General features: G+C 57.2%; 3 protein-coding genes across 62 annotated transcripts in view; 2 read left to right on the top strand and 1 right to left on the bottom strand.

Moving 5' to 3' along the window:
- MINK1 (misshapen like kinase 1) overlaps positions 1–9,790 on the top strand; it is a 50,814-nt gene extending 41,024 nt beyond the window's left edge. Inside the window, exons 13-34 of one of the 50 annotated variants that reach the window (XM_070563135.1) lie at positions 1,416–1,532; positions 2,001–2,087; positions 2,294–2,521; positions 2,716–2,889; positions 3,240–3,440; positions 3,885–3,970; positions 4,126–4,236; positions 4,380–4,492; positions 4,733–4,821; positions 5,049–5,072; positions 5,159–5,322; positions 5,771–5,873; positions 5,958–6,095; positions 6,277–6,385; positions 6,768–6,935; positions 7,042–7,185; positions 7,401–7,535; positions 7,740–7,840; positions 7,925–8,074; positions 8,159–8,318; positions 8,410–8,549; positions 8,938–9,790. In XM_070563135.1, coding sequence (XP_070419236.1) covers positions 1,416–1,532; positions 2,001–2,087; positions 2,294–2,521; positions 2,716–2,889; positions 3,240–3,440; positions 3,885–3,970; positions 4,126–4,236; positions 4,380–4,492; positions 4,733–4,821; positions 5,049–5,072; positions 5,159–5,322; positions 5,771–5,873; positions 5,958–6,095; positions 6,277–6,385; positions 6,768–6,935; positions 7,042–7,185; positions 7,401–7,535; positions 7,740–7,840; positions 7,925–8,074; positions 8,159–8,318; positions 8,410–8,549; positions 8,938–9,021 — 2,826 coding nt within the window. In that variant the 3' untranslated portion in view covers positions 9,022–9,790. Of the gene's footprint in view, positions 1–1,415; positions 1,533–2,000; positions 2,088–2,293; positions 2,522–2,715; positions 2,890–3,179; positions 3,441–3,884; positions 3,971–4,125; positions 4,237–4,379; positions 4,493–4,732; positions 4,822–5,048; positions 5,073–5,158; positions 5,323–5,767; positions 5,874–5,957; positions 6,096–6,276; positions 6,386–6,767; positions 6,936–7,041; positions 7,186–7,400; positions 7,536–7,739; positions 7,841–7,924; positions 8,319–8,409; positions 8,550–8,937 lie in introns of all 50 variants that reach the window. The other 49 variants (XM_070563134.1, XM_070563123.1, XM_070563122.1 and 46 more) reach the window with 49 other exon arrangements.
- On the bottom strand, positions 9,786–21,440 carry CHRNE (cholinergic receptor nicotinic epsilon subunit). 10 transcript variants are annotated; one of them, XM_070563206.1, is made up of 15 exons: positions 20,960–21,206; positions 17,849–17,979; positions 15,283–15,378; positions 14,843–14,929; positions 14,436–14,578; positions 14,267–14,311; positions 14,039–14,148; positions 13,749–13,904; positions 13,353–13,453; positions 12,753–12,953; positions 12,562–12,676; positions 11,159–11,273; positions 10,897–11,083; positions 10,703–10,809; positions 9,786–10,615 (listed from the first exon to the last, which is right to left on the bottom strand). In XM_070563206.1, exons 4-15 carry the CDS (start codon positions 14,886–14,888, stop codon positions 10,466–10,468), a joined length of 1,476 nt encoding a protein of 491 aa, XP_070419307.1. In that variant the 5' UTR covers positions 14,889–14,929; positions 15,283–15,378; positions 17,849–17,979; positions 20,960–21,206; the 3' UTR covers positions 9,786–10,465. The 10 variants fall into 10 exon arrangements, with proteins under 10 accessions (XP_070419307.1, XP_070419309.1, XP_070419306.1 ...); XM_070563208.1 differs by lacking the exon at positions 17,849–17,979 and having other exon boundaries at positions 20,960–21,440; XM_070563205.1 differs by having other exon boundaries at positions 15,283–20,663; positions 20,960–21,198.
- On the top strand, positions 11,180–19,539 carry C10H17orf107 (chromosome 10 C17orf107 homolog). Of its 2 annotated transcripts, XM_070563219.1 has the most exons (4): positions 11,180–11,529; positions 11,640–11,831; positions 11,930–12,208; positions 12,288–19,539. In XM_070563219.1, exons 1-4 carry the CDS (start codon positions 11,464–11,466, stop codon positions 12,387–12,389), a joined length of 639 nt encoding a protein of 212 aa, XP_070419320.1. In that variant the 5' UTR covers positions 11,180–11,463; the 3' UTR covers positions 12,390–19,539. The 2 variants fall into 2 exon arrangements, with proteins under 2 accessions (XP_070419320.1, XP_070419321.1); XM_070563220.1 differs by having other exon boundaries at positions 11,322–11,529; positions 11,930–12,416.
- Positions 21,441–21,692: the final 252 nt, after the last annotated feature.

Below are 21,692 nucleotides of genomic sequence, written 5' to 3'. Positions count from 1 at the left end.
TTCTTACCATCAATTTAAAATATGCATGTATCTGTATATATACATGTTTAAGTGTATTTATTTTGCAGGGGGCATGGTGGGGAAGGAGAGGTATAGGTTGCTTAAAAAAATTGCCTTAAATGATGAGATTTTTGTTAAAACAATTACATGATTTCAAAACTCATGAAGAGCTGGGCTTAACAAAAAGTTATCTAAATAATAGTAGATAGTTGGAAGCATCCACACTGTCCATGCCTCTCCCCGGAGCAGGCCCCTGTCTTTGTTGAACAAAACATAATTTGCAGGAAAGCCTGCTACAAGAGTTGTTAGTACTGAGGAGTTGCGTCTGACTCCCAGTGACCCTGTGAACAGCAGCGCGGAACCCTGCCCAGTCTTTTTGTGCCATCCTCTCACCTTCCAGTGCTAGATCAGTCCAATTGACCAGAAGTGGGTGGCCAGGTCCCTCTTCCTAGTCTGTCTACTCTGGAAGCTCCGCTGAAATCTGCTCACCACAGGTGGCCCTGCTAGAATGTGAAATACTGGTGGCATAGCTTTCGGCATCACAGCAAGACACAGCCTCCTCAGTGTGACAACCGACAGACAAGTGGTGTGGTTGCCTGACCAGGAAATGAACCCGGGCCATGGTGGTGAGAGCGAATCTTAACCACTAGCCCACCAGAGCTGGCTTGCTACAAGAGAGCCTAGTGCAAATCCCTTTTAATAAATACTGTTTTCAGGTAACAGAACAGAAAATCGTGTCTACCACGGTGTTTCCTGGAGCAGGCCTGCCAGATCCTCATTGTAGAGATAGGAACAGCAAAGTTCTCCCAACTGGAATGGCCCCTTGGGGTTGTGCTTTTTCCCCTTTTTTTTTTAGCAGACTCTTTGGTCAGAAAGATTGTGAAAGTAAAGTGCAACCTGGGCTACTGCTGTTTGCCAAGGAGCGGGGCCAAGTCCCTGTCCTCGGAGTAGCTTTTCTGTCCCCTGGTGGCTCGTGCCCTCTTCTGGCCAATGGCTATCACTACAGCCCACTCTATTTGGACCTCCGGGCAGAGGTTAATTTGAGAGGCCAGGAGTGTGCTGGGGGTTATTGTTTGGTTTGGTTTGGTTTGCTTGTTTGGTGGAGGAGTGGATGGGGCAGGTACTGTCCAGTTCGGCCCACTCCAGGGGCAGCAGTCTCTCTCGTCCCAAGCCAGCAGCTGTGTGAGACAGCAACTTTTCCTAAGCCAAGCCCCGTGGGCTCTCGTGTAGGGTCATAGAAACAAGTTGGAGCCCTTCTCACTCACCACCATCCCTAGTGAGGAGGAGACCTGGGCGTGCTGTCCATTAGGGATCCCCTTCCAGGAGGCACGGAAATGGGCTGGATGCCCCTTCCAGGGCTGTGCTGTCTGAGCGTCTGGTAGGGTCCCTAAGACCACCCCTCTCTTCACCCGCAGCAACAGCGGCGGGAGCGGGAGCAGCGGAAGCTGCAGGAGAAGGAGCAGCAGCGGCGGCTGGAGGACATGCAGGCCCTGCGGCGTGAGGAGGAGCGGCGGCAGGCCGAGCGGGAGCAGGTACAGCGCCCCCAGCGCACACCGCCACACCCCTGCCCTCCCGGCCTTCCCTCTCGCTCCTGCTGCCCGCCTCCCCTGCTCCCCGTACCCTTCCCCTTCTTTCCCGACCCCTAGATTCCTCCTATCTTTTCCAGCTTCACTCTTTCTCTCTGTTTTCTCCCACCCTTCAACCCCCGACCCCGGCTCCTGCCCTCCTCCTGTCTCTGTACCTTCATTCCCCATCTCTCTGCCCCATCCTCAACTCCTCTCCCCTGCACCTTCCCTCATGGGTCCTCCACCCTGGCTTCCTCCTCATTCCCTGCCCTCGGTGGGCTCATCCCACCCCGCCCTCTCTATTGCTCTTCCCCGCTCTCCTCATCCTCACCCCACTGATCCCTTCCTCCTCCTCCAACTCCTTCGCCGCCGCCGCCGCCCCCTCCGCCTCTCCCTCTTTCCCTGCCCTTTGCCCCCCACCCCCCGTCCCCCCAGGAATATATCCGTCACAGGCTAGAGGAGGAGCAGCGACAGCTCGAGATCCTTCAGCAACAGCTGCTCCAGGAACAGGCCCTACTGCTGGTAACGGGGTCCCCTAGCTTCCCCTGGGAAGATGTGTGCTCAGAGCTCTGCTGGAATGGGATGGGGACACTTCAGGGGAAGGGATTCACCCAAGCATCAAGGGAAGACGTCTCCTCTCTAGGCAGTTGGAGAAAAGGAAGGGCGTGCCTGCTCTAACTTCCAGGGCCACACCCTGCTGAGCCCTCTCTCCCTACCCTTGGGCCCAGGAATACAAGCGGAAGCAGCTGGAAGAGCAGCGGCAGTCAGAGCGTCTCCAGAGGCAGCTGCAGCAGGAGCATGCCTACCTCAAGTCCCTGCAGCAGCAGCAGCAGCAGCAGCAACTTCAGAAGCAGCAGCAGCAGCAGCAGCAGCAAATCCTGCCCGGGGACAGGAAGCCCCTGTATCATTATGGTCGGGGCATTAACCCCGCTGACAAACCAGCCTGGGCCCGAGAGGTACTCACTGCCTCCTTTGCCACCTGGGACTCCATCCTCCCGGCCCCACTGCCTGAGGCCTGATAGCTGCAAGGTTGTTTGGCACTGGTGGGCCCTGAGAAGGGAAGGGGCCACAGGCCGGAGGGCTGGAGCGGTGGGATGGGTGGGGACAAGGAAGCAAAAGCTGGCCTGGTTGGCTTCCTTTCACATCACAGGTAGAAGAGAGGACGAGGATGAACAAACAGCAGAACTCTCCCTTGGCCAAGACCAAGCCAAGCAGCACAGGGCCTGAGCCCCCTGTCCCCCAGGCCTCCCCTGGGCCCCCAGGACCCCTGTCCCAAACTCCTCCTATGCAGAGGCCGGTGGAGCCCCAGGAGGGACCACACAAGGTGAGTCTCTCCTCGTTCCTGTCTTAACACACGTGTGCACGTTCACACCCACACCATTAACCAGGGATCACAGACCTCAGGATACTTTGGCAGAGACTGTCACCTGCTCACTGCTGCATGTGTCTGTTCCTACGTCTTACCTGTTCTTGGGCTCTAGGAGTCTCTTTCCTTCCATGGAGAATCAGAAGCCAGAGGCTTTACCTGCCCCTTCCAACCAGCCCAGGCCCCAGCTCCCAGGTGGGGATGTGCCACAGAGCGGGCAGCCCACCCTCCCTGGTCTCTCCCCGCAGAGCCTGGTGGCACACCGGGTCCCACTGAAGCCATATGCAGCGCCTGTACCCCGATCCCAGTCCCTGCAGGACCAGCCCACCAGAAACCTGGCTGCCTTCCCAGCCTCTCACGACCCCGACCCTGCTGTCCCCACACCCACCGCCACGCCCAGCGCCCGAGGAGCTGTCATCCGCCAGAATTCAGACCCCACCTCCGAAGGGCCTGGCCCCAGCCCGAACCCCCCAGCCTGGGTCCGGCCAGATAATGAGGCCCCACCCAAGGTAAGGACAACCATTCAGGACCAGGAAAGAGCAGAGAAATAGTAAGGGAGGAAGAGGAGAGCGAGTAGGGAGCAGGCAGGTGGCAATGGGTTCCGGGTTGGAGGGATAGAGAAGGGTGAGGCATCCGCCATGGTCTCTGTCCCGCAGGGCTTACCTTCACTCTGGTGGGTGGGGCGGCATGTGAATGTGTGGAGGTGACCCCACTGGTGAGTGTGGGAGTGGAAGAATGCCAGGGTGTTCGGGGAGCATGAGAGGGCAGACTCCCTGGATTATGATCCCAGCTCCGTGACCTTCCACAAATTAATTAGCTTCCCTGACCTCAGTTTGCTTCTCCATAAAAGCCGACGAGAGCACGTATCAGAGTTAACAGTGAGGAGGAAGTGTTTGGGGGTGCCCAGCACCAAGCTAGTACAAGGCACGCTGACTTCTTTCTTCTCTCCTCAGGTGCCTCAGAGGACCTCATCTATTGCCACTGCCCTTAACACCAGTGGGGCCGGAGGGTCCCGGCCAGCTCAGGCTGTCCGTGCCAGGTAACACCCGGGTGGAATTGGCGGCAGCCTGGGGAGTGGAGGGGGGGCAGAGGGAAGTTTGCCAGGTTACCCGCTTAGGGGTGGGCAAGCCCCAACCCAGTCACCTCAGCCCCCTCCCTGCCCCCGCCCCCGGCACCCCTGTGCTCCCTCCACAGACCTCGCAGCAACTCCGCCTGGCAAATCTATCTGCAAAGGCGGGCAGAGCGGGGAACCCCCAAGCCTCCAGGGCCCCCTGCTCAGCCCCCTGGCCCGCCCAACGCCTGTAGGTAATGGAGTTGTCCCCCCACTCACTCCCACCCTCACTTCTGCCACCTGCTTCCCCTGGTGATGGCTCCCTCTGCGGTGCAGCTCAGCACCCCGGGGAGGGGAGCACCCTGCCTCCTTGACCCTGCCTCTGCTCCTCCCACAGTAACCCCGACCTCAGGAGGAGTGACCCTGGCTGGGAGCGATCAGACAGTGTCCTCCCAGCCTCTCATGGGCACCTCCCCCAGGCTGGTTCACTGGAGCGGAACCGTGTGGGAGGTACGTTGGCCGGGCTGGGGCAGCCTGCTCTGGGGCCCCGATGCATTTGCCATCAGGACGGACCCTTCCTTTGGCAGCTTTGGCCTGAGATACTCTTGGGGGCAGGATGGGGACCAGGCTGGGTATGGAGCATGGCACTGAGCTCTGGGGCTCAGGCCCAAGAGGTCAGCCCAGCGTGTGGGCTTGAGGCCATTCCTGTCAGAAGTCAGTGACCTCCCTCTCCCACCCTGCCATGTCCAGCTTCCTCCAAACTGGACAGCTCCCCAGTGCTCTCCCCTGGGAACAAAGCCAAGCCTGATGACCACCGCTCACGGCCAGGCCGGCCTGCAGTAAGTCTTTGGGTGGCAGCCGTGGTCCTGCCTCCTCTTGGTGGGGCTTAAGGGCCAGATGTGGAGCCTCTGGAGCCCCCAGGAGCCGGGTGCCAGGGGCCGGGCCTTCATTAATCTGCGTGAGGGGGGCTGCAGGATAAGGGGATGGCACTTCTCACTTACTAACCTCTCTCACCCTCTCTCCTGCCTCTTCCTGACTGCCCGCCTTCCCCTGTGGCCCCACCCAGAGCTATAAGCGAGCCATTGGTGAGGTCAGTGAGTAGGGGCCTGCTTGTGGGAGCCCCTCGTGTTACCCTGTCCCTTTCCCTCCCCTCCTCATGCAGTTCCTCCCCTGCAGGATTTTGTGTTGCTGAAAGAGCGGACCATGGACGAGGCCCCCCGGCCTCCCAAGAAGGCCATGGACTACTCTTCATCCAGTGAGGAAGTGGAGAGCAGTGAGGACGAGGAGGAGGAAAGCAACGGCGAACCATCAGAGGGGAGCAGAGATACCCCTGGGGCCCGGTATGGGGGCATCCTGGGGGCAGGGGTGCTCCCACCTCGGAGGCGCCGACAGGATGCAGGCAGGAGGGGAGGGGATGAGGCTCTGGGGCAAGTCTGAGGGAAAAGGGTTCCTCTTTCCCCAGAGTGGGGAACCCTGGCTGTCATTGCTGGTCAGGTCTTCCCCCACTTCTCTAGAGAATGGGGTACAGGGGCTGGTGTTCCTATCTTTCTTCCACTATCCTCTCAGTTGGGAGTGGGCCTCTTCAGGTGCCTCTCTGCGGCCAGCCTTCCCCGAGTGCCAAGCACGGAACACCCAGCAGTGGGGCAGAGGCTGCTTGGTGACGGCTGAGCATACGGGGTTTGGATGGAGACTGAAAGCACTGGTCCTCCTGCTTCTTCTGCTCCCTCTGTCACTTGCATGGTGGGCAGGGTCTGGAGGGCCTCATGACCTTCCTCTCTCCCATAGCAGCGATGGAGACACAGACAGCGTCAGCACCATGGTGGTCCACGACGTGGAGGAGATAGCCGGGACCCAGACCCCCTATGGGGGCGGGACTATGGTGGTCCAGCGTGTGAGTGGGCTCCCCTTTCTTCCCAGCACCTGCCATGCACCCTCCTTGGCCCCAGCACTGGCCCCCTTCCTTCTGTTCCTTTAGACTCCTGAAGAGGAGCGAAGCCTGCTGCACGCCGACAGCAACGGTTACACAAACCTGCCGGATGTGGTCCAGCCCAGCCACTCACCCACCGAGAGCAGCAGAGGTCAAAGCCCCCCCTCAAAGGAGGGAGGCGGCGACGTAAGTGGGTGGAGAGAGGAGCCCGCTGGGGTGGGCAGGGGGTCTGAGGGCTATTGGGGCGGAGGGTGCACTGTGGTGGGCAGGGCAGAGCACTGGGAGCTGGTTGGCCAGGGTTCCAGAGTGGGTGGGCCATGGGCTGGGGTCTCATGTGTTTTCCTGACTACTGCCCTCACCCCTGCAGTACCAGTCTCGAGGGCTTGTAAAGGCCCCTGGCAAGAGCTCCTTCACGATGTTTGTGGACCTAGGGATCTACCAGCCTGGAGGCAGTGGGGACACCATCCCTATCACAGGTGAGGATGGGAGAACAGATCTGCGATGAGGCCTGGGAGCAGCACAGGTGGGCTTCTGATGATGGGGCTTGATGAAGCACAGTCCTGGCCTTCCCTTTGGCTTGAGCACCTGCCCTGGGCCAGAGGCAGCAAGGGCTTCTGGGGCCTCACTGACCCAAGAGGAAAATTGCTCAGAGTGGCCCAGCACCTGAGTGACAGAACGAGGACTTTGCCAGGCCTTTTGGCTCTTGTTTCAACTCCTTGGTGCACCTCCTCCATTCTCCAGTCTTGCACTTTCCTTCTGAGTGTTCAGAGGAGTCAAGAGCAAATGTAGGGGGTGGGATCAGGAGAGACGGAGGGAGGGCAGCAGCCCACTTCTCCTCCCCTCTCCTCTTCCCTGCAGCCCTAGTGGGTGGAGAGGGCAGTCGGCTCGATCAGCTACAATATGATGTGCGGAAAGGCTCTGTGGTCAACGTGAACCCCACCAATACCCGGGCCCACAGTGAAACCCCCGAGATTCGGAAGTACAAGAAGCGCTTCAATTCCGAGATCCTCTGTGCAGCCCTTTGGGGTAAGCCGGGGCCGGGGAGGAGAAGAGGGGTGTGGTGTGCTCCTGGGCTCCTGGTCAGGTGAGGGTCTGGCTCTGCCTCTGATCTGCCCAAGGGCTCCTATTGCAGGGGTCAACCTGCTGGTGGGCACCGAGAACGGGCTGATGTTGCTGGACCGAAGTGGGCAGGGCAAGGTGTATGGACTCATCGGGCGGCGACGCTTCCAGCAAATGGATGTGCTGGAAGGACTCAACTTGCTCATCACCATCTCAGGTATGTGTGTGGAGTACAGGGTGGGGGCAGGGCCAGGAGGAGGGGGCTCAGTTTCTCGGCTTTCTGTCACCATCTTCAGCCTGGGAGGAGGGCACCCTTGGTCCAGGAGCCGGAAGGTGGGGTGACACTCTCACCCCTTGTGGTACACAGAGAAAGGATGGCAGGGAGGCAGAAGCTGGACCTCCAGTGAGGGAGTGTGTCTGTCCGCTCCTCAGGGAAAAGGAACAAACTGCGGGTGTATTACCTGTCCTGGCTCCGGAACAAGATTCTGCACAATGACCCAGAAGTGGAGAAGAAGCAGGGCTGGACCACCGTGGGGGACATGGAGGGCTGCGGGCACTACCGCGTTGGTGAGGAGGTCACAACAGAGCGGCCAGGGCACATTTGTTTATGAGAAGAGAGACACAGGTGTCTGTCTGGGCTTAACAGCTAACTAAGAAAGCCTTGAAGCCAGAGACTAGGGACCTGGGCTTGGGGTGTAGTGACAGACCCGTGGGAGGGGCCAACAGCCCAAGAAGGGAAGTCCCTGCATCCCTCTTCTTTCCTGCCCTCAGTGAAATATGAACGCATTAAGTTCCTGGTCATCGCCCTGAAGAACTCCGTGGAGGTGTATGCCTGGGCCCCCAAACCCTACCACAAATTCATGGCCTTCAAGGTAAGCGCAGCCTCGGCACCCCTAGTGCTGCTCCAAGGTCCAGCTTCTCCACTTGTGTCCCCTGAGCCTCTCTCTCCTCCACAGTCCTTCGCTGACCTCCCTCACCGCCCTCTGCTGGTTGACTTGACTGTAGAGGAGGGACAGCGGCTCAAGGTCATCTATGGCTCCAGTGCTGGCTTCCATGCTGTGGATGTTGACTCGGGGAACAGCTATGACATCTACATCCCTGTGCATGTACTTTTGGTGGGCTGTGGGCAGAGTGGGAACACCAGTCTGGGCCCCAGACGTGGGAACTCCAGCCTGCCTTCTCCTCCCCAGATCCAGAGCCAGATCACACCCCATGCCATCATCTTCCTCCCCAACACCGATGGCATGGAGATGCTACTGTGCTATGAGGACGAGGGCGTCTACGTCAACACATATGGGCGGATCATTAAGGATGTGGTGCTGCAGTGGGGGGAGATGCCCACTTCTGTGGGTGAGTGAGGTGCCATCGCGCCCCCCTCCCCCCACCACATGTCCCTAAGCTGGCCCACAACTCACTGGCCCTCAACTCCCTTCTCTCCCAGCCTACATCTGCTCCAACCAGATAATGGGCTGGGGTGAGAAAGCCATTGAGATCCGCTCCGTGGAGACGGGCCACCTGGATGGGGTCTTCATGCACAAACGAGCCCAGAGGCTCAAGTTCCTGTGTGAGCGGAATGACAAGGTGCGAGGCCCCTGGAAAGGGCTCGGGCCCCCGCACTGGTCTGGCCCCCATGACCCTAGGGCCCCAGACGGAGTTGGGGGAGGAGATGGTTGTGGAGTTGTCCTGAAAGAGGGCCCCTCGGGGAGCACAGCATGCAATCACAGCCTGCCCTCCCCTCCCCTTCAGTTTCTGAGACCTCCAGATTCCCTCACCCCCCCACCTCATCTGCCAGCTACCCCCTTCCCCAAGCATTTCTGCCTTTCCTGTCGCAGGGAGGGAAGGGGGGCACTCTGAGAGACTAAATTCTGCAGTCTGTCTCTCTATCTCTCTTTCTTTCCCCCTCTCTCCCTCTCCCAGTTAATTGAGACCCTGCCCCATCCCTTAGTGACTTCTCTCCTACCCCACCCAGGTGTTTTTTGCCTCAGTCCGCTCCGGGGGCAGCAGCCAAGTTTACTTCATGACTCTGAACCGTAACTGCATCATGAACTGGTGACGGGGCCCTGGACTGGGGCTGGCCCACATGGACCCACTCCCCGCACAGCCAGACTTCCCAGGCCGCCCTTCTTTCCCCTCCCTGGGCTTTTGCTTTTACTGGTTTGATTCACTGGAGCCTGCTGGGAACGTGACCTCTGACCCCTGATGCTTTTGTGATCACGTGACCATCCTCTTCCCTGACATGTTCTCTCCCCAAAACTGTGCCTGTCCCAACTTCCGGGGAGCGGCACAGCTTCTCCTTACCAGGAATTGAGTGGGCCTAGCCCCACCCCCCCCTTTTCTCCATTTAAAAGGGGAGTGCTTGGGGCTTGGACCCCAAACCCCGCTGCTGCTGACTGGGCAGGGCCCTGGGCCCCTTTATTTGCACGTCAGGGGAGCCGGCTCCCCCCTTGAATGTACCAGACCCTGGGGGGGGTCACTGGGCCCTAGGTTTTAGGGGGGTCACCAGCCACTCCAGGGGCAGGGACCATTTCCTCATTTTCTGAAAGCACTTTAATGATTCCCCTCCCCCCAAACCCCAGGGAATGGAGGGGGGACCCCGCCAGCCAAAACATTTCCCCCTTTCCAACCCCCATCTCTTCTAGCCTCTGCCCTTCCCTAGTGGAGGGAGGGAGCAGGGAGCTCTCACCCTCCACACCCCCGTGCTTGCATCTGTATATAGTGTGAGCAGCAAGTAGCCCCGTCCCCTCCCCACCCCCACCCCTCCTCAATGTAGTGGCCTTGGATATCCCATTTGTTAATAAAGACAATTCAACCAGCGCCCACCATTTCAGGCCCTGTTTTATTCTTTGTTCTTTCACAATCCCAGATACTAGCCAGGACAAGCCAGCGGAGCTGGGATGAAGGGGGCAAAGTAGGGTGGAATCTGCAGTGAGTCTTGGTGGGGCAGAGCGCAGCCAGGAAGACCTAGAAGAAGTGACTGTGGGAGGGCCAGGGCATCCTCAGCCTTGAACCTGTGGGCCTGTGGGGAATCTGCACTGAGGGCCTTTGGTCTCTGCCCACTCCAGCAGGATCAGGCCAGAGAGGGACCTGGCTTCCTGGTTCCAGCCTCCATATGTGCCAGTCCTGCAAAGGGGTCTGTCCTGTTTGGCTATGAGATGGATAAAGATCGCTTATAATCTGCAAGGGCTAGAGGGTCACATGGGGCCTGAGAAAAACTGGGAGGTGAGAAAGGCTGAATCCAGGGTGATTCTTGTTTCTGGAGGATTGGGGCCCATGAGCCTGCGTGAATCGTCTGCCCTCTCCTGATTCCTGCTGCTGGGTGGCCAGACCTACATACCGGTGCAGACACAACTCCTCTTGGGAAGGTGGCACAATACAGATTGATTATTGGCAGTGGGAAAGGGTCATAATACAACAGCGGCAGCAATTTGTTTTTCAAAATCAATTTCCTCCTGGAGATGAGTAGGAAAGTGGAAGTCGGTGTGGCCCCGGGCTTGGGTCTACATACACGGCGGGTAGGGCAGTTCAGGCACTTGGTTGATGTAGCCCCCGAGGAAGATGAGGCTGGACCCCACACTGAAGAGCACCAGAGCAGCCCAGAAGCAGATGTTGTCAAGGGCCTTCCCCATGCACACCCAGTCGGACACCTCCTGGGGAAGGGCGGGCACAAGCTGAGTTCTGTAGACTGCAGGAGCCTGCCGCACCAGAGAGGGTGGGGGACCTCTGCAGCGCCCCACCTCGCCGGTGGCCTCCTGGTCTCTCATGCTCTCGGCCACGAAGTTCACGGCATCCACACAGCAGCGGATCTCGGGGGCGGCGGCGCCCAGGTTCTGGCAGAGGGCAGCTGGTGGAGGCAACCCCAGGGGTCGGTTATTAGAAGCCTCCCCCGCTGCAGGCGCCCCTGTTGGCCCGCCCGGGCTACTCGGCTCACCGCTCCAGGTTCCGTGCCGGTACCTCTGCCCCTCAAACACGAGCTCGCTCCGCGGCTTTTTTAATATCAGCTCCTCCGCGCGGAGCAGGATGCCCACGGACGACGCCCGCCTTGGGGGCGAGGCGGCCCGGGGGACCTCGGGGGGCGCGCCCGAGCCCAGGAGGCGCGGCAGCAGCTCCAACAAGACCTGGTGGGGCGGGGCCGGGGCGGGGATTAGCCCGAAGCCCCGCCTCCCACCCCGAGCCGCCCACCCGGCGCTTACGTGGCGCAGCCGCGGGGACATGGCGTGAGTGGTGGGCGTCCGCAAGGACACGTTGAGCACAATGACGCAATTCACGACAATGAGCGTGGCAACCACCATGACGAAAATGAGGTACCTGAGGAGCCGGGAGTGCGTGACGTCACAACCCCCCAACTACCCCGGAGCCACAAAGGGCGCCGCTCGTCCTCTGACCTCACAAACACACATCTCCGCCAGGGGTGGAGTTATGCCCCTTAGGGGCTCATCACTGGCGGGGCCAGACGCGTCCCCCGGTCCTCCTCCCCCTCCTTCCGCCGGTGGCAGCCATGAAGGGGACCCCCAGCTCCCTGGAAACCCTGCTGTGGGTCTACCGCTTCCACAGCTCCACGGAGGTAAGGCTACCCCAATGCCCCCCAGAGCTGGCACCTCGGGACCCTCTGGGAAGGTTCCCCAACGCCCCCCCCCCCGACCTCTGCCCTGTGACCCGATATTCCTTCTCCAGGTGGCCCTCCAGCCCCCGCTTCTATCTTCCCTGGAACTCGCTGTGGCCGCAGCCCATGAATATCTGGAGCAGAGATTCAGAGAGCTGAAGTCCCTGGAGCCGAAGAAGCCGCCCGCCCCGAAGCCCACCCTGGGGCTGGTGCTCAGAGAAGCCGCGGCTAGCGTCGTGAGCTTCGGCGCCACCTTGTTAGAGGTGGGGCGCCGGGGGACTAGGAAGGGACTGGGAGGGGGGATCGGACAGCGGGAGCAGGGACCTCTGCATCCCCACTAACTCCTGCACCCCCACTGCAGATCTCAGCCCTGTGGCTGCAGCAGGAGGTGCGACGACTAGACGGCGGCAACGGCGGCCCGAGCCCAGCCCCAGATGGTGGGGATCCGGGTGGAGCGCTGGCCCGGGTAGCCGAGGCCGCGGGACAGGGGGCTCGGCAGGTGGGGGCTGCCGCGGGAGCGAGCGCCGGGCTCCTCCTCCAGGGGGCGTGGCTGTGCCTGTGCGGACGGGGTCTGCACGGGTCCGCCTCGTTCCTGCAACAGTGGCGACGCCAGCTGGGCCTCGGAACCCCCGGGGAACCGGTGAGTTGGGGATGGAGGGTGAGTTGGGGGCCACAGGCGGCAGGGATGAGGAGGCACTGAACGAACCCGCCCCCAACAGAGATACTCAGGAGACCTCAAAGTGGCGTCCAGCAGCAGTGCGGAGGACGGAGAACCAGAGAATCCACCACCGCCCCACCCCACCCCGCGTCCAAGTAAATAAAGCCCAGCAGGGGTCCAGCCAACCAAAGCTGCTCCGGAGTGACTTGGCTATGGCCTCGCCCCCCGCCCGCCCACCGGCGCGCCCCTCCTGCTCTGCTCCGTGCTCGCTGGCTCCGCCCTTCACGCTGGCCACGCCTCCACGTGGGCACCGCCAGGACCCCCTCTACGCTTACCTGCCCAGCAGTGGCACGCTCAGAGACGTCTCTGGGATTTTCTGGGCAATTAGGAACAAGAAGACGGTCTGGGCGAGCAGGACGTTGATGGAGACTGTGCATTTCTGGCCGCCAGCTGGAGGGAGCGCCCGGTGAGAGCAGGCCCCGCCCCCCAGGAGTGAGCCCGGGGTTAGGGTCGGTGGCCTCCGTACCCTGCGCCGGCAGGAAGTAGGCGAGCAGCACTAGGCCCGAGATGAGCACGCAGGGCACGATGATGTTAATAACGTAGAAGAGCGGCTTCCGGCGAATGATGAGCGTGTAGATGACGTCAGTGTCCCCCGGGCCGTCAGCGGCCCCACCGTAGTAGCGGCGGATCACCCCGGGGCAGAAGTCTATGGCCCACTCGCCGTTCTCTGCAGGATGGGAGGCACGGTCAGCCCACCCTCGGGAGTGCGGCGCCCTGCCCTGCTTTCCGGCCCCACAGCTGACCGCGGGGTGACGTCGGGCCGAGGAGACAATGCTGCTGTCTGGACAGGATGGTTGGGGCGGGTGGTCTGGACTGCGTGTGCCATGGGCCGTCAGATGAGGGCAATTCGGGCAGAAATGGGCATTCCCAGTGAGGGTACGGAATGACCACAAGCGAGGAAGCAGGACCAGTTTGACGGTCGAGAATGGTTTCAGGAAAGGGGTAAGTTCAAGCCCAGTTGCCCAAGTCAAACCCTAGTATCGATGGTTGAGGCAACTCCACTCTGCAGGTGCCCTCTCTGGACTCGGTCTAGAAACAGGTTTTTCAGAGCAGAAGGGGGCCTCACCAGTATAGGCCTCGGTGTCGATTTCGATCTTGCTGATGGTCTCGCCGTCATCGTCCACCGCAAAGACGAACTCCACCTCTTCGGCATTGTACGTCTGAGAGCTGCGGAGCCAGAGCCCGGGCCCCCACCCCAGAAGCTCGGACCCGGGCTCTGCCTCAAGCCGGCCCTGGAAGCTCGGATGTGGCGGGGGAATAATGCTCCACCCCATTGCCCAGGCCCCGCCTCTGTTTCCACCCTACTTCTAACCGGCTCGAACGGCTCCACCCCATTCAGAGGCATGGCTCCGCCCCCAGCTCAAGGCCCCGCCCCCGGGCTAGATTCCCACATCTGGCCCCGCCCCTGCCCCATAATCCCATAATCCCATAACAGTCAAGGCCTCTGAGTAACTCTTCCCACCGGAAAACGAGCGAGCAGTTCTGCCAGTCGAAGGGGAAGTAGGTGACCTCCACGGCGCAGGTGCTGCGGTAGATGGCCGGGGGCAACCAGCTCACGTAGCCGCCCGCGTAGACCAGCACGTTGGCGTCGTAGGCCACGCCGAACTGGCCGTCAATACTGTGTGCTCGGGGGAAACCCGGCGTTTGCGCAGGTCCGCGGCCCCCGCCCCCTCCAAGTAGCCTCCTGCCCCAACCAGTTCCAGCCCAGACGCCTGGGGCCTCGGCTTCCCGCCAGTCTGGCTCGGTCCTCACTTGTTTTCCAGCACAATCTCTGGTAGCCATACGAGTTCTGAAGGGACTCGCAGAGTTTCTATGCCCCCAAAGTCGTCCTTGCTGTAATTGAGTCGGTAATCCTGCCAATCCTAGGGGGTGGGGGACGGAAGGACGTGTGTCCTGCATCTCCCACCTGGTGCCGATGAGGAGTTTGGGAGAAAGGGGTCCCCTGGACAGGACTTATGCTGTTCCCCAGATTTGACTCACGATTCCAATCCAAACGCTGGTGGTGAGGGTCTCCTCTTTCTCGTTCTGCAAAGGGAAGATTAGGATGATTGACGTGGGGTTCCAGTCAACTTTAGGACAGGGCTCAGCCATTGGGGTTAGAAGTGGGATTTTAGGCTCAGAAACGGAGATGGGGATGGGGGTATCTTACCAGTGAGATGAGATTGGTCAGGGTGACCTTGAGGCTGATGGTGACAGTGTCCTCAGGCCCCTTCACTGGCCGGGATTCTGGGTCATAGTTGTCAAAGAGATGGTGATAAAGCCGCAGCTCCTCGTTCTTCCCCTCACCTCTGCCTGGGGATGGGGTCAAGCAGTGGGGTCACTGGAGATGAAGAGGCTGCGGGGCCTCTCCTCTCTGCCTCTGGGTCGGCACAGTCTCTGCGTGTCTGTCTCTGAGGCTGTGTATTTTTCCGTGTCTGTCTTCTGAGCTAATGATATTGTGCCTGGGGACCAAATATTACATCCCAGTCTACATCTTGGTCTCTGTCTTTGTCCTGTCCCTTTATGTCAGTATCTCCGTGTGTGTGTCTGACCACCTCCTCTGACCCCTGTCCATACCGAGAAGCTGCAAGAGGAGCAGGGCGCCGAGCAGAGCCCCTGCCATCCCGCTGTCTGGTCCTCGGGGTTATTCTGAGCTTTAGGAAGCTTGGAGGGTGGGTGAGGGGGAGGAGGGTGTTAGTTCCGGGCTGGGTCAGGGGACTGTCACCTAATCCTCTCCCCACCCCTACTGCAGCCAGGAACATCTTGGCTGCTTCCAGAGGCAGCTGCCCCATCCTGTGTTCCCTGCTCCCGCCCCATCCCAGTATCCTTTGTCTGGTCTTTGGCCAGCTCCTAAGTCACAGACCCGATCCTCTCATGACTGGAGCAGGCCCGATGCAGGTGGACAGGTCCTTCAAGAGACTGGCAGCAGGGGATGGGGGCCCCTGCTTTAAACATGCACTGGTGTCCTTTGAGTAAGCTGCCCTGGGCAGGTGACATCCCTTGCCTCACATACTCACCCGTGTGGAACACACATTATCACCACACAGCACGGCCAGAGTCATGCTAATGCAGTTTCTGCCGGCAGTTTGGCAGTAGTAAAGTCTCCATAAGACCTGGTAATGAGACCGGCGGTCACGGGGGATCAGTCTGCAGTAACAGATTTCACCTGGCAAAGGAGACCATGCAGGATTTCGGGGGTCCACCTCTTCCCACAGCCTCATTCCCATGCATGCCCACCCCAGCCCCTCTCAGTGGGCACCTGCTAGAGGGGGCCAGTTTCTCCTTGCCTCTCCCTGCTGCCACCTTGTGGCCACAGGTGATAGTACTGTCCTCCCCAGCTCCCACCCCGCCTCACACACCTTAACTGATCCTTTCAGTGTTTCTTAAAGTCTCCTTGGACCACCCTAATCCTTCACCTGTGGTGCTTATTTAAAATTCACATTCCTAGGCTCCATCCCTAAAGAACACTGATTTAAGAGGGTGGCAGAGATGGGGTGCCAGAAATCTGTTTTTTAAGAAGCTATCCATATGTTTCCTCACCCGGTAGGAGGTGCTGGACTTAGCACTTTCGATCCTTACCCGTTGCTTCCCCACACCGGGCCAGCACAGCAGTTACCACTGACCTGAATGTACGAAAGCGGACTCTCAGGTCAGGGCCAAGGTCACACAAGTAGGCTGACAATAATGCATGAGATTTGTCAGTCAGCTTTATTGATCATGTACACCTGTGTTTGTTTTACACTTCACTAAACACTTGCATGTCCATCATTTTTGGGGGTCTTCCTCTCCCTATGAGCGCCGTCATAATCACCCCCATGTAACAAGCAAGGAAACCAAAGACCAGAGGGTCCACGCAGTTTGTCCGCTTCCCACACATCCTTGACGCCTCTGCTTCCACTGCTGATTGCCTTATTGTTCCACGTTTTCCACTTCAGACCCTCAGGAAGAATCTCTTTGGCCCAGCTCACCTTGCACGTGGCTGTTACACACACTGACTCTAAAATCTGTGCTGCTGCCTGTTCCACAGCCTCTGCGTCAGGGCCTAGTCCAGGAGTTGTGATAAATGCAGATATTTACTCAAACAGCAATGGGCACCTACAGGGTTCCCTACACAGGGCCAGATGCTAGGATTATAGAGGTGAATAAGACACGGCCTCGAGGAGGCGGGAGAGACCAATAAACAGACAGTGACACCAGAACTATCAAAGGGTAAAAAGCAGGAGTCATGGAAGCTGTAAGTAGTGTACCATGTCACTCAGCTTCTTTGTGTTGCAAGAATCAGATCCACAGCCTTACAGGTGGATGGAACACACTGGACCAGTGTCAGAGGCTAAGGCAGCTCTGGGGACTGGCCACTCCCACCTCTCCTGCCTCTGCTCTGTCTGCTCTGTGCTCCTCTCACTCCTGACCAGCTGCCTTTTCCCTCTACTTTGTATATCCCCTTTCTGCTGTGCGGTTTCTGCTTTCTCATAGCTTCTGCATCATTTCACCATGGTCTTGGCCCCAAGTCGTGCTCTTGGCTTCTCTCTACAGATGCAGTCAACTCAGCCTTTACTCCCATTGCTACCTGCCTGATGCCACAAGGCTGGGGGATGGGGGGACAGGCAGGGAACACTCATGGGGTTGGCCCAAGACTGCCCAAGGACAGTGGGTGTGGCCACCCACATGTCCAGAGCCTTCCACCCTTACCAGCTCAGCCCACTTCCTGCATATTTAGTTCCTAAAACACCCTGTCGTGATCCCATTCTCACTGCGACAACTGAAAATGCACTATGGCCTTCCCAGCAGGATTGAAAGCTGATGTCTTACTTCCAAAAGTGATTGTGGCAGGGGCCTTTGACAAAGCCCTTGACCTCAGAGTCCAGTGTCCTCAGATTTACGTAAAGTCTCCTCCAGGCGTGATTTCCATCCATTCTCCAAACTATGGGCTAAATCCTCAATTTAAGCGCCATCATTACATCATGTATAAACAATGTATCACACACACCCCACATCCCATAAGATACAATAGTGGCGCAAAACCACATTTGGACCAACAACCTGCATGCAGGAGAGTAGTTTGAGGGGGTGGGGGGGGAGTGGAAATACTCATCGCTTGATGCCCACACCCACAGACTGCAGCTTGGGCCATTGGCCGGAGGCAGGGATCACATCTATAGGAGAGCACTCTGCTGTTGAGTCCCCAGCTGGGGCTGTAACTTGCGGGTGGAGACCTTTCTCAGACCAGTGAATCCCACAGGCATCTCTGACAGAGCACACACATCAGAAAACCTTGCCCTGGGGAGTCTGCAGGAGGGGCTCTTACCTCCGCTCCCCACCCCCACCCCGGCAGCCATCCCGTTCCGGAGTGCTAGGCCAGAACTGAGCCGCCCCGCGTCTTCTGTGTTTGCTCAGGATGACGATAGCCTGAGGGACCGAGACTTCCTGCCAAGTTGGTGGAGCCAGGCCTGGGGTTTGTATTTCTATAATAACAATTCCACAGAACCTTGGTGGGCTGCCTGACTATTTTGTTTCGGGGACATCTTGACTTCCAAGCTGGACCCAAAGATCTCAGCTCAACAGGAAGCCACTCCCTTCACCTACCGGCTCTTGGCTGGCAACTCAGAACAGCTGAGCCGCCTTCCGTGGCCCGGCCTGCCAGGCTCTGTTCCTTAGCCATCCGTGCCCGCACAGTGGAAATATCCCCCAGCTGGTCTGATGAGGGCCTCCTCTGCCTGCAACAAAAAGAGCTCCTCTTTCTTTTGTGAACGGGAAAGTGGGTTTGGCTGAGCCAGGACAGGGAGGTCTGGCAGACACCGATTTCCAGACTGTCTCCCTCACTAGAACCTAAGCTCGCTGATGGCTGAGCCCTTGCTGGTTGCAGAGCCCAGCACATGATGGGCACTCTGAACCAATGAAGGCATGAGCTCAGTGTTATCTTCCCAGCACCCTCCCTTCTACCGAGAACCGTTCTTCTCCAACCATGTGACCTCAGAGGGTATGCCAGCTTCTTAGAGACACTCCCCACCTCCCACCCACCCCCCTCCCCTGGCCAGAGTTGATGGGTCCAGGGGAGGACACTTGACCCAAGCCAGGCCAAAGATAGTCCTTCCCTGAGAATTTTGTCAAGCAGGAACTCAGGAAGGCGGTCTCGCTGCCGTAGGAGCTGAAAGATAAGACATTTAGATGCATGGGGCAGCCATGTTTCATTCCTCATCTTTTACGTGGAGTGAGAGAGAAGGCGGCTGATACACAGAGACAAGTAGAGACAAGAAAGGGCCGTCAGCATCCCAGCCCCTGGTCCCCAGAAATTCCTGAGGCCCAGCCGCACTGTCTCCTGCAGCCTGGGGGCCCAGCACTTCCTTCGATGGCATGAGGCACCTCAGCGTCTTTCCAGTGAATCCCCCTTTTCTCAACTTAAAAATATTAGGATTAAAAAAAATAAACTAGTATAAAGAAAACAAAAATGCCCCATAACACAATACCCAGAAAAACCCTTCTGACGATAAAAAAGTAATACATGCCATCACTAGAAAAATTGAAGGGTACAGGAAGGCATAATGAAAATCAAAAGCTTTCCTCTTTCCACCCAGTCCCTTTTCCCAAAGGTTAGCAGTTTCTTGGAAATTCAATGCTTCTAGACCAAAGTGTAGCATATGTGCCGTGTATATACGTATATATATATATGCATTTATTGATTTAACATATATGGAAAGCATCAGAGTATGTTTACTATCCTGCATCTTTTTCTCACTTACTATACCGTAGAGAGTGGCCCATAGCAGGGCATACAAGTTGTCTTCATCTTTTTAACTGCTGCACACTCTTCGTTGTATGAATGCCCCATAGATCATTTATGCAGTTCTCAATGGATAGACATTTAAGATGCTAACCACTTGGGTTTCTGAGATTACATACTATGCAACAGTGAACATATTTGTGCATTTATCGTTAGCATACTTTTGGAAGTATATCTGTAGGATAAATTCCTAGCAGTGAAATTGCTGGGACAGAGTTCACGCATTAAAAAAGCACACATAGGGGCCGGCCCGGAGGCACAGTGATTAAATTCACACATTCTGCTTCTCGGTGGCCCGTGGTTCACCGGTTTGGATCCTGGGTGCGGACATGGCACCACTTGGCAAGCCATGCTGTGGTAGGCGTCCCACATATAAAGTAGAGGAAGATGAGCATGGATGTTCGCTCAGGGCCAGTTTTCCTCAGCAAAAAGAGGAGGACTGGCAACAGTTAGCTCAGGGCTAATCTTCCTCAAAAAAAAAAAAACACCAAAACCACACAGACACACACAGAACTGCTGATGCCTTTTGCCAAATTGTTGTCCAAAAAGCACGTACCCACTTCCATTCATGCCAACAGAGTATGAGAATGCCTGTTTCATCATACCCTCCTCAGGAAAGATTATCAAACTTTTAAATTTTTGCCAAACTGACAGGTGAAAACTCCTATCTCATTACCTAGATTTACATGTCTTGATGAAAAAGGTTGAGCTTTTTTTTTTCAGCTGGTGTACATATATTTCTATTTTCTGAAAACTGCCTATTCATGTCAATGGAACACAATATTATTTGTTCCAATATATGGGAATCTGCAATACAATAAAGATAAAATAATACATCAGGGGCCAGCCCCGTGGCCGAGTAGTTAAGTTCGCACACTCCACTTTGGCAGCCTAGGTTCGCCAGTTCAGATCCTGGGCGCAAACATGGCACCGCTCATCAAGCCATGGTGAGGCGGCATCCCATATAGTACAACCAAAAGAACCTGCAGCTAGAATATACAACTATGTACTGGGGGGCTTTGGGGAGAAAAAGAAGGGGAAAAAAAAAGAAGATGGGCAACAGATGTTAGCTGGTGCCAATCTTTAAAAAAAATAAAGCACATTAATATGGAATATAAGGCTTAGTCAAATAAATGCTGTTGGGACAACTGAAAAATCAATCATCAAAATAACCACCAGACCCTCATCTCCCCACTTCCACCAGGCGGTCTGATATTTGAATGTAAAATGAAACCAAGAAAGTCCTAGGGTAAAATCAGGATGGATGTATTCAGCATCGCGGAGGGAAGAAGGCCTGCCTTGCCTTCCCGGGAGCCTCCTATCAGACCACAAAGAAAAAGAAAAAGAAAAAAATGCAAAAAACTTCTGTAGGGTCAAAAGTATAAAACCAAAGACAAGCAAATGATAAACTGAGAGAACATGGCTTATCTCCTTTCGTAACAAAGTGCCCATGGAAAGCCATAAAAAACGCACAAGGTGGTGAAATCACTTGGGCCGCTGGCTCCCTCCTCAAGCGTCAAAGCCTTGCTGCAAACCTGAGAAACCCCTGGGAAGAGAGAAGGTGGAGGGTCCTGGCGTCGGAGGGAAACAGCAGGCCAGAGCCAAGGGGGGCGTGCTCCCCTGCAGAGAGATGAAGATGGCAAAGACTCATAATAAATAACTTCAAAAAGAGAGGGGCAGAAATGAGAGAGGAGGGGCGGAGGAGGAGGGGGAGGAGGGGGAGAAGGAGGAGGAAGAGAAGGGAGGGAAGGAGAGAATGGAGAGGAAGAGGAGGGAGACGGCTCAGCGGGCCCCCCGGGATGTGGCGACGCGAGCGCAGCCAGGGAGGCCCCCAGGCCCCGGTGGAGCGTCCGCCCTCCCCAGGCGGGGATCTCTTTGCTGACCTGGGTAAAGAAGAAAAAACTTTGGGGACTTACCGGTACGGGAAAGAAAATCCATACCGGTCGTCTTGTTAAAGGAGACGTCGAATCACCTTCCCACTTCGGAACAGAAGACAAGAAAATGAGTCGAGAAGGGAAGTCTCAGTATCAGGCAAGAGCGGACAGTACGTTCGCGGGAAGTTTCTACGACGCGGCGCGCCCGGCCTGGGAGAGTGCGAAGGCGGTGGAGAAGGTGATGCGACCGCTGCTGCCGCCGCCAGGATGCCGCTGATTCTGAAAGTCCGGGAGAAAATGATTCAGGCTCGGGGAAAACTGCTGACAACTCCCAGCACTGGAACAGCCTGATGAGGTGTGAATCCTCGAGCGGTAAGGATGCGGGAAGCAATTCTAGAATGATGCGTGTTAGATCCATGGTTCATACTCCCAACTCTCAAAAGTAAGTGGAACTCAATTTTTTTTTAAGTAAGTAGGAGAGTGTAAAATAGACAACCACTTTGGAAGACGGGCAGTTTCTCCCAAAGTTAAAAGCATGCATTCCCCCCCTGACCTAGGAATTCCATTCCTAGGAATTATCCAAGAGAAAGGAAAGCATATGTCCGCAGGAGACTTGCACACAAACCAGATCAATGGTTGCTTGGTTGGGCGGACTGAGCCGGAAGGGGCACAGGGAAGAGATGGAAATGTTCTCTGTCACCACCAAGGGTGGCGGACACGTGTGTCAGAACTTATGGAACTGTACACCTAAGATCTCGGTATTTCTCTGTATATA

This window comes from Equus przewalskii, chromosome 10, assembly GCF_037783145.1.
Source record: "Equus przewalskii isolate Varuska chromosome 10, EquPr2, whole genome shotgun sequence".
NCBI lineage: Eukaryota > Metazoa > Chordata > Mammalia > Perissodactyla > Equidae > Equus > Equus przewalskii.
This window is presented reverse-complemented; position numbering and strand designations above follow the sequence as displayed.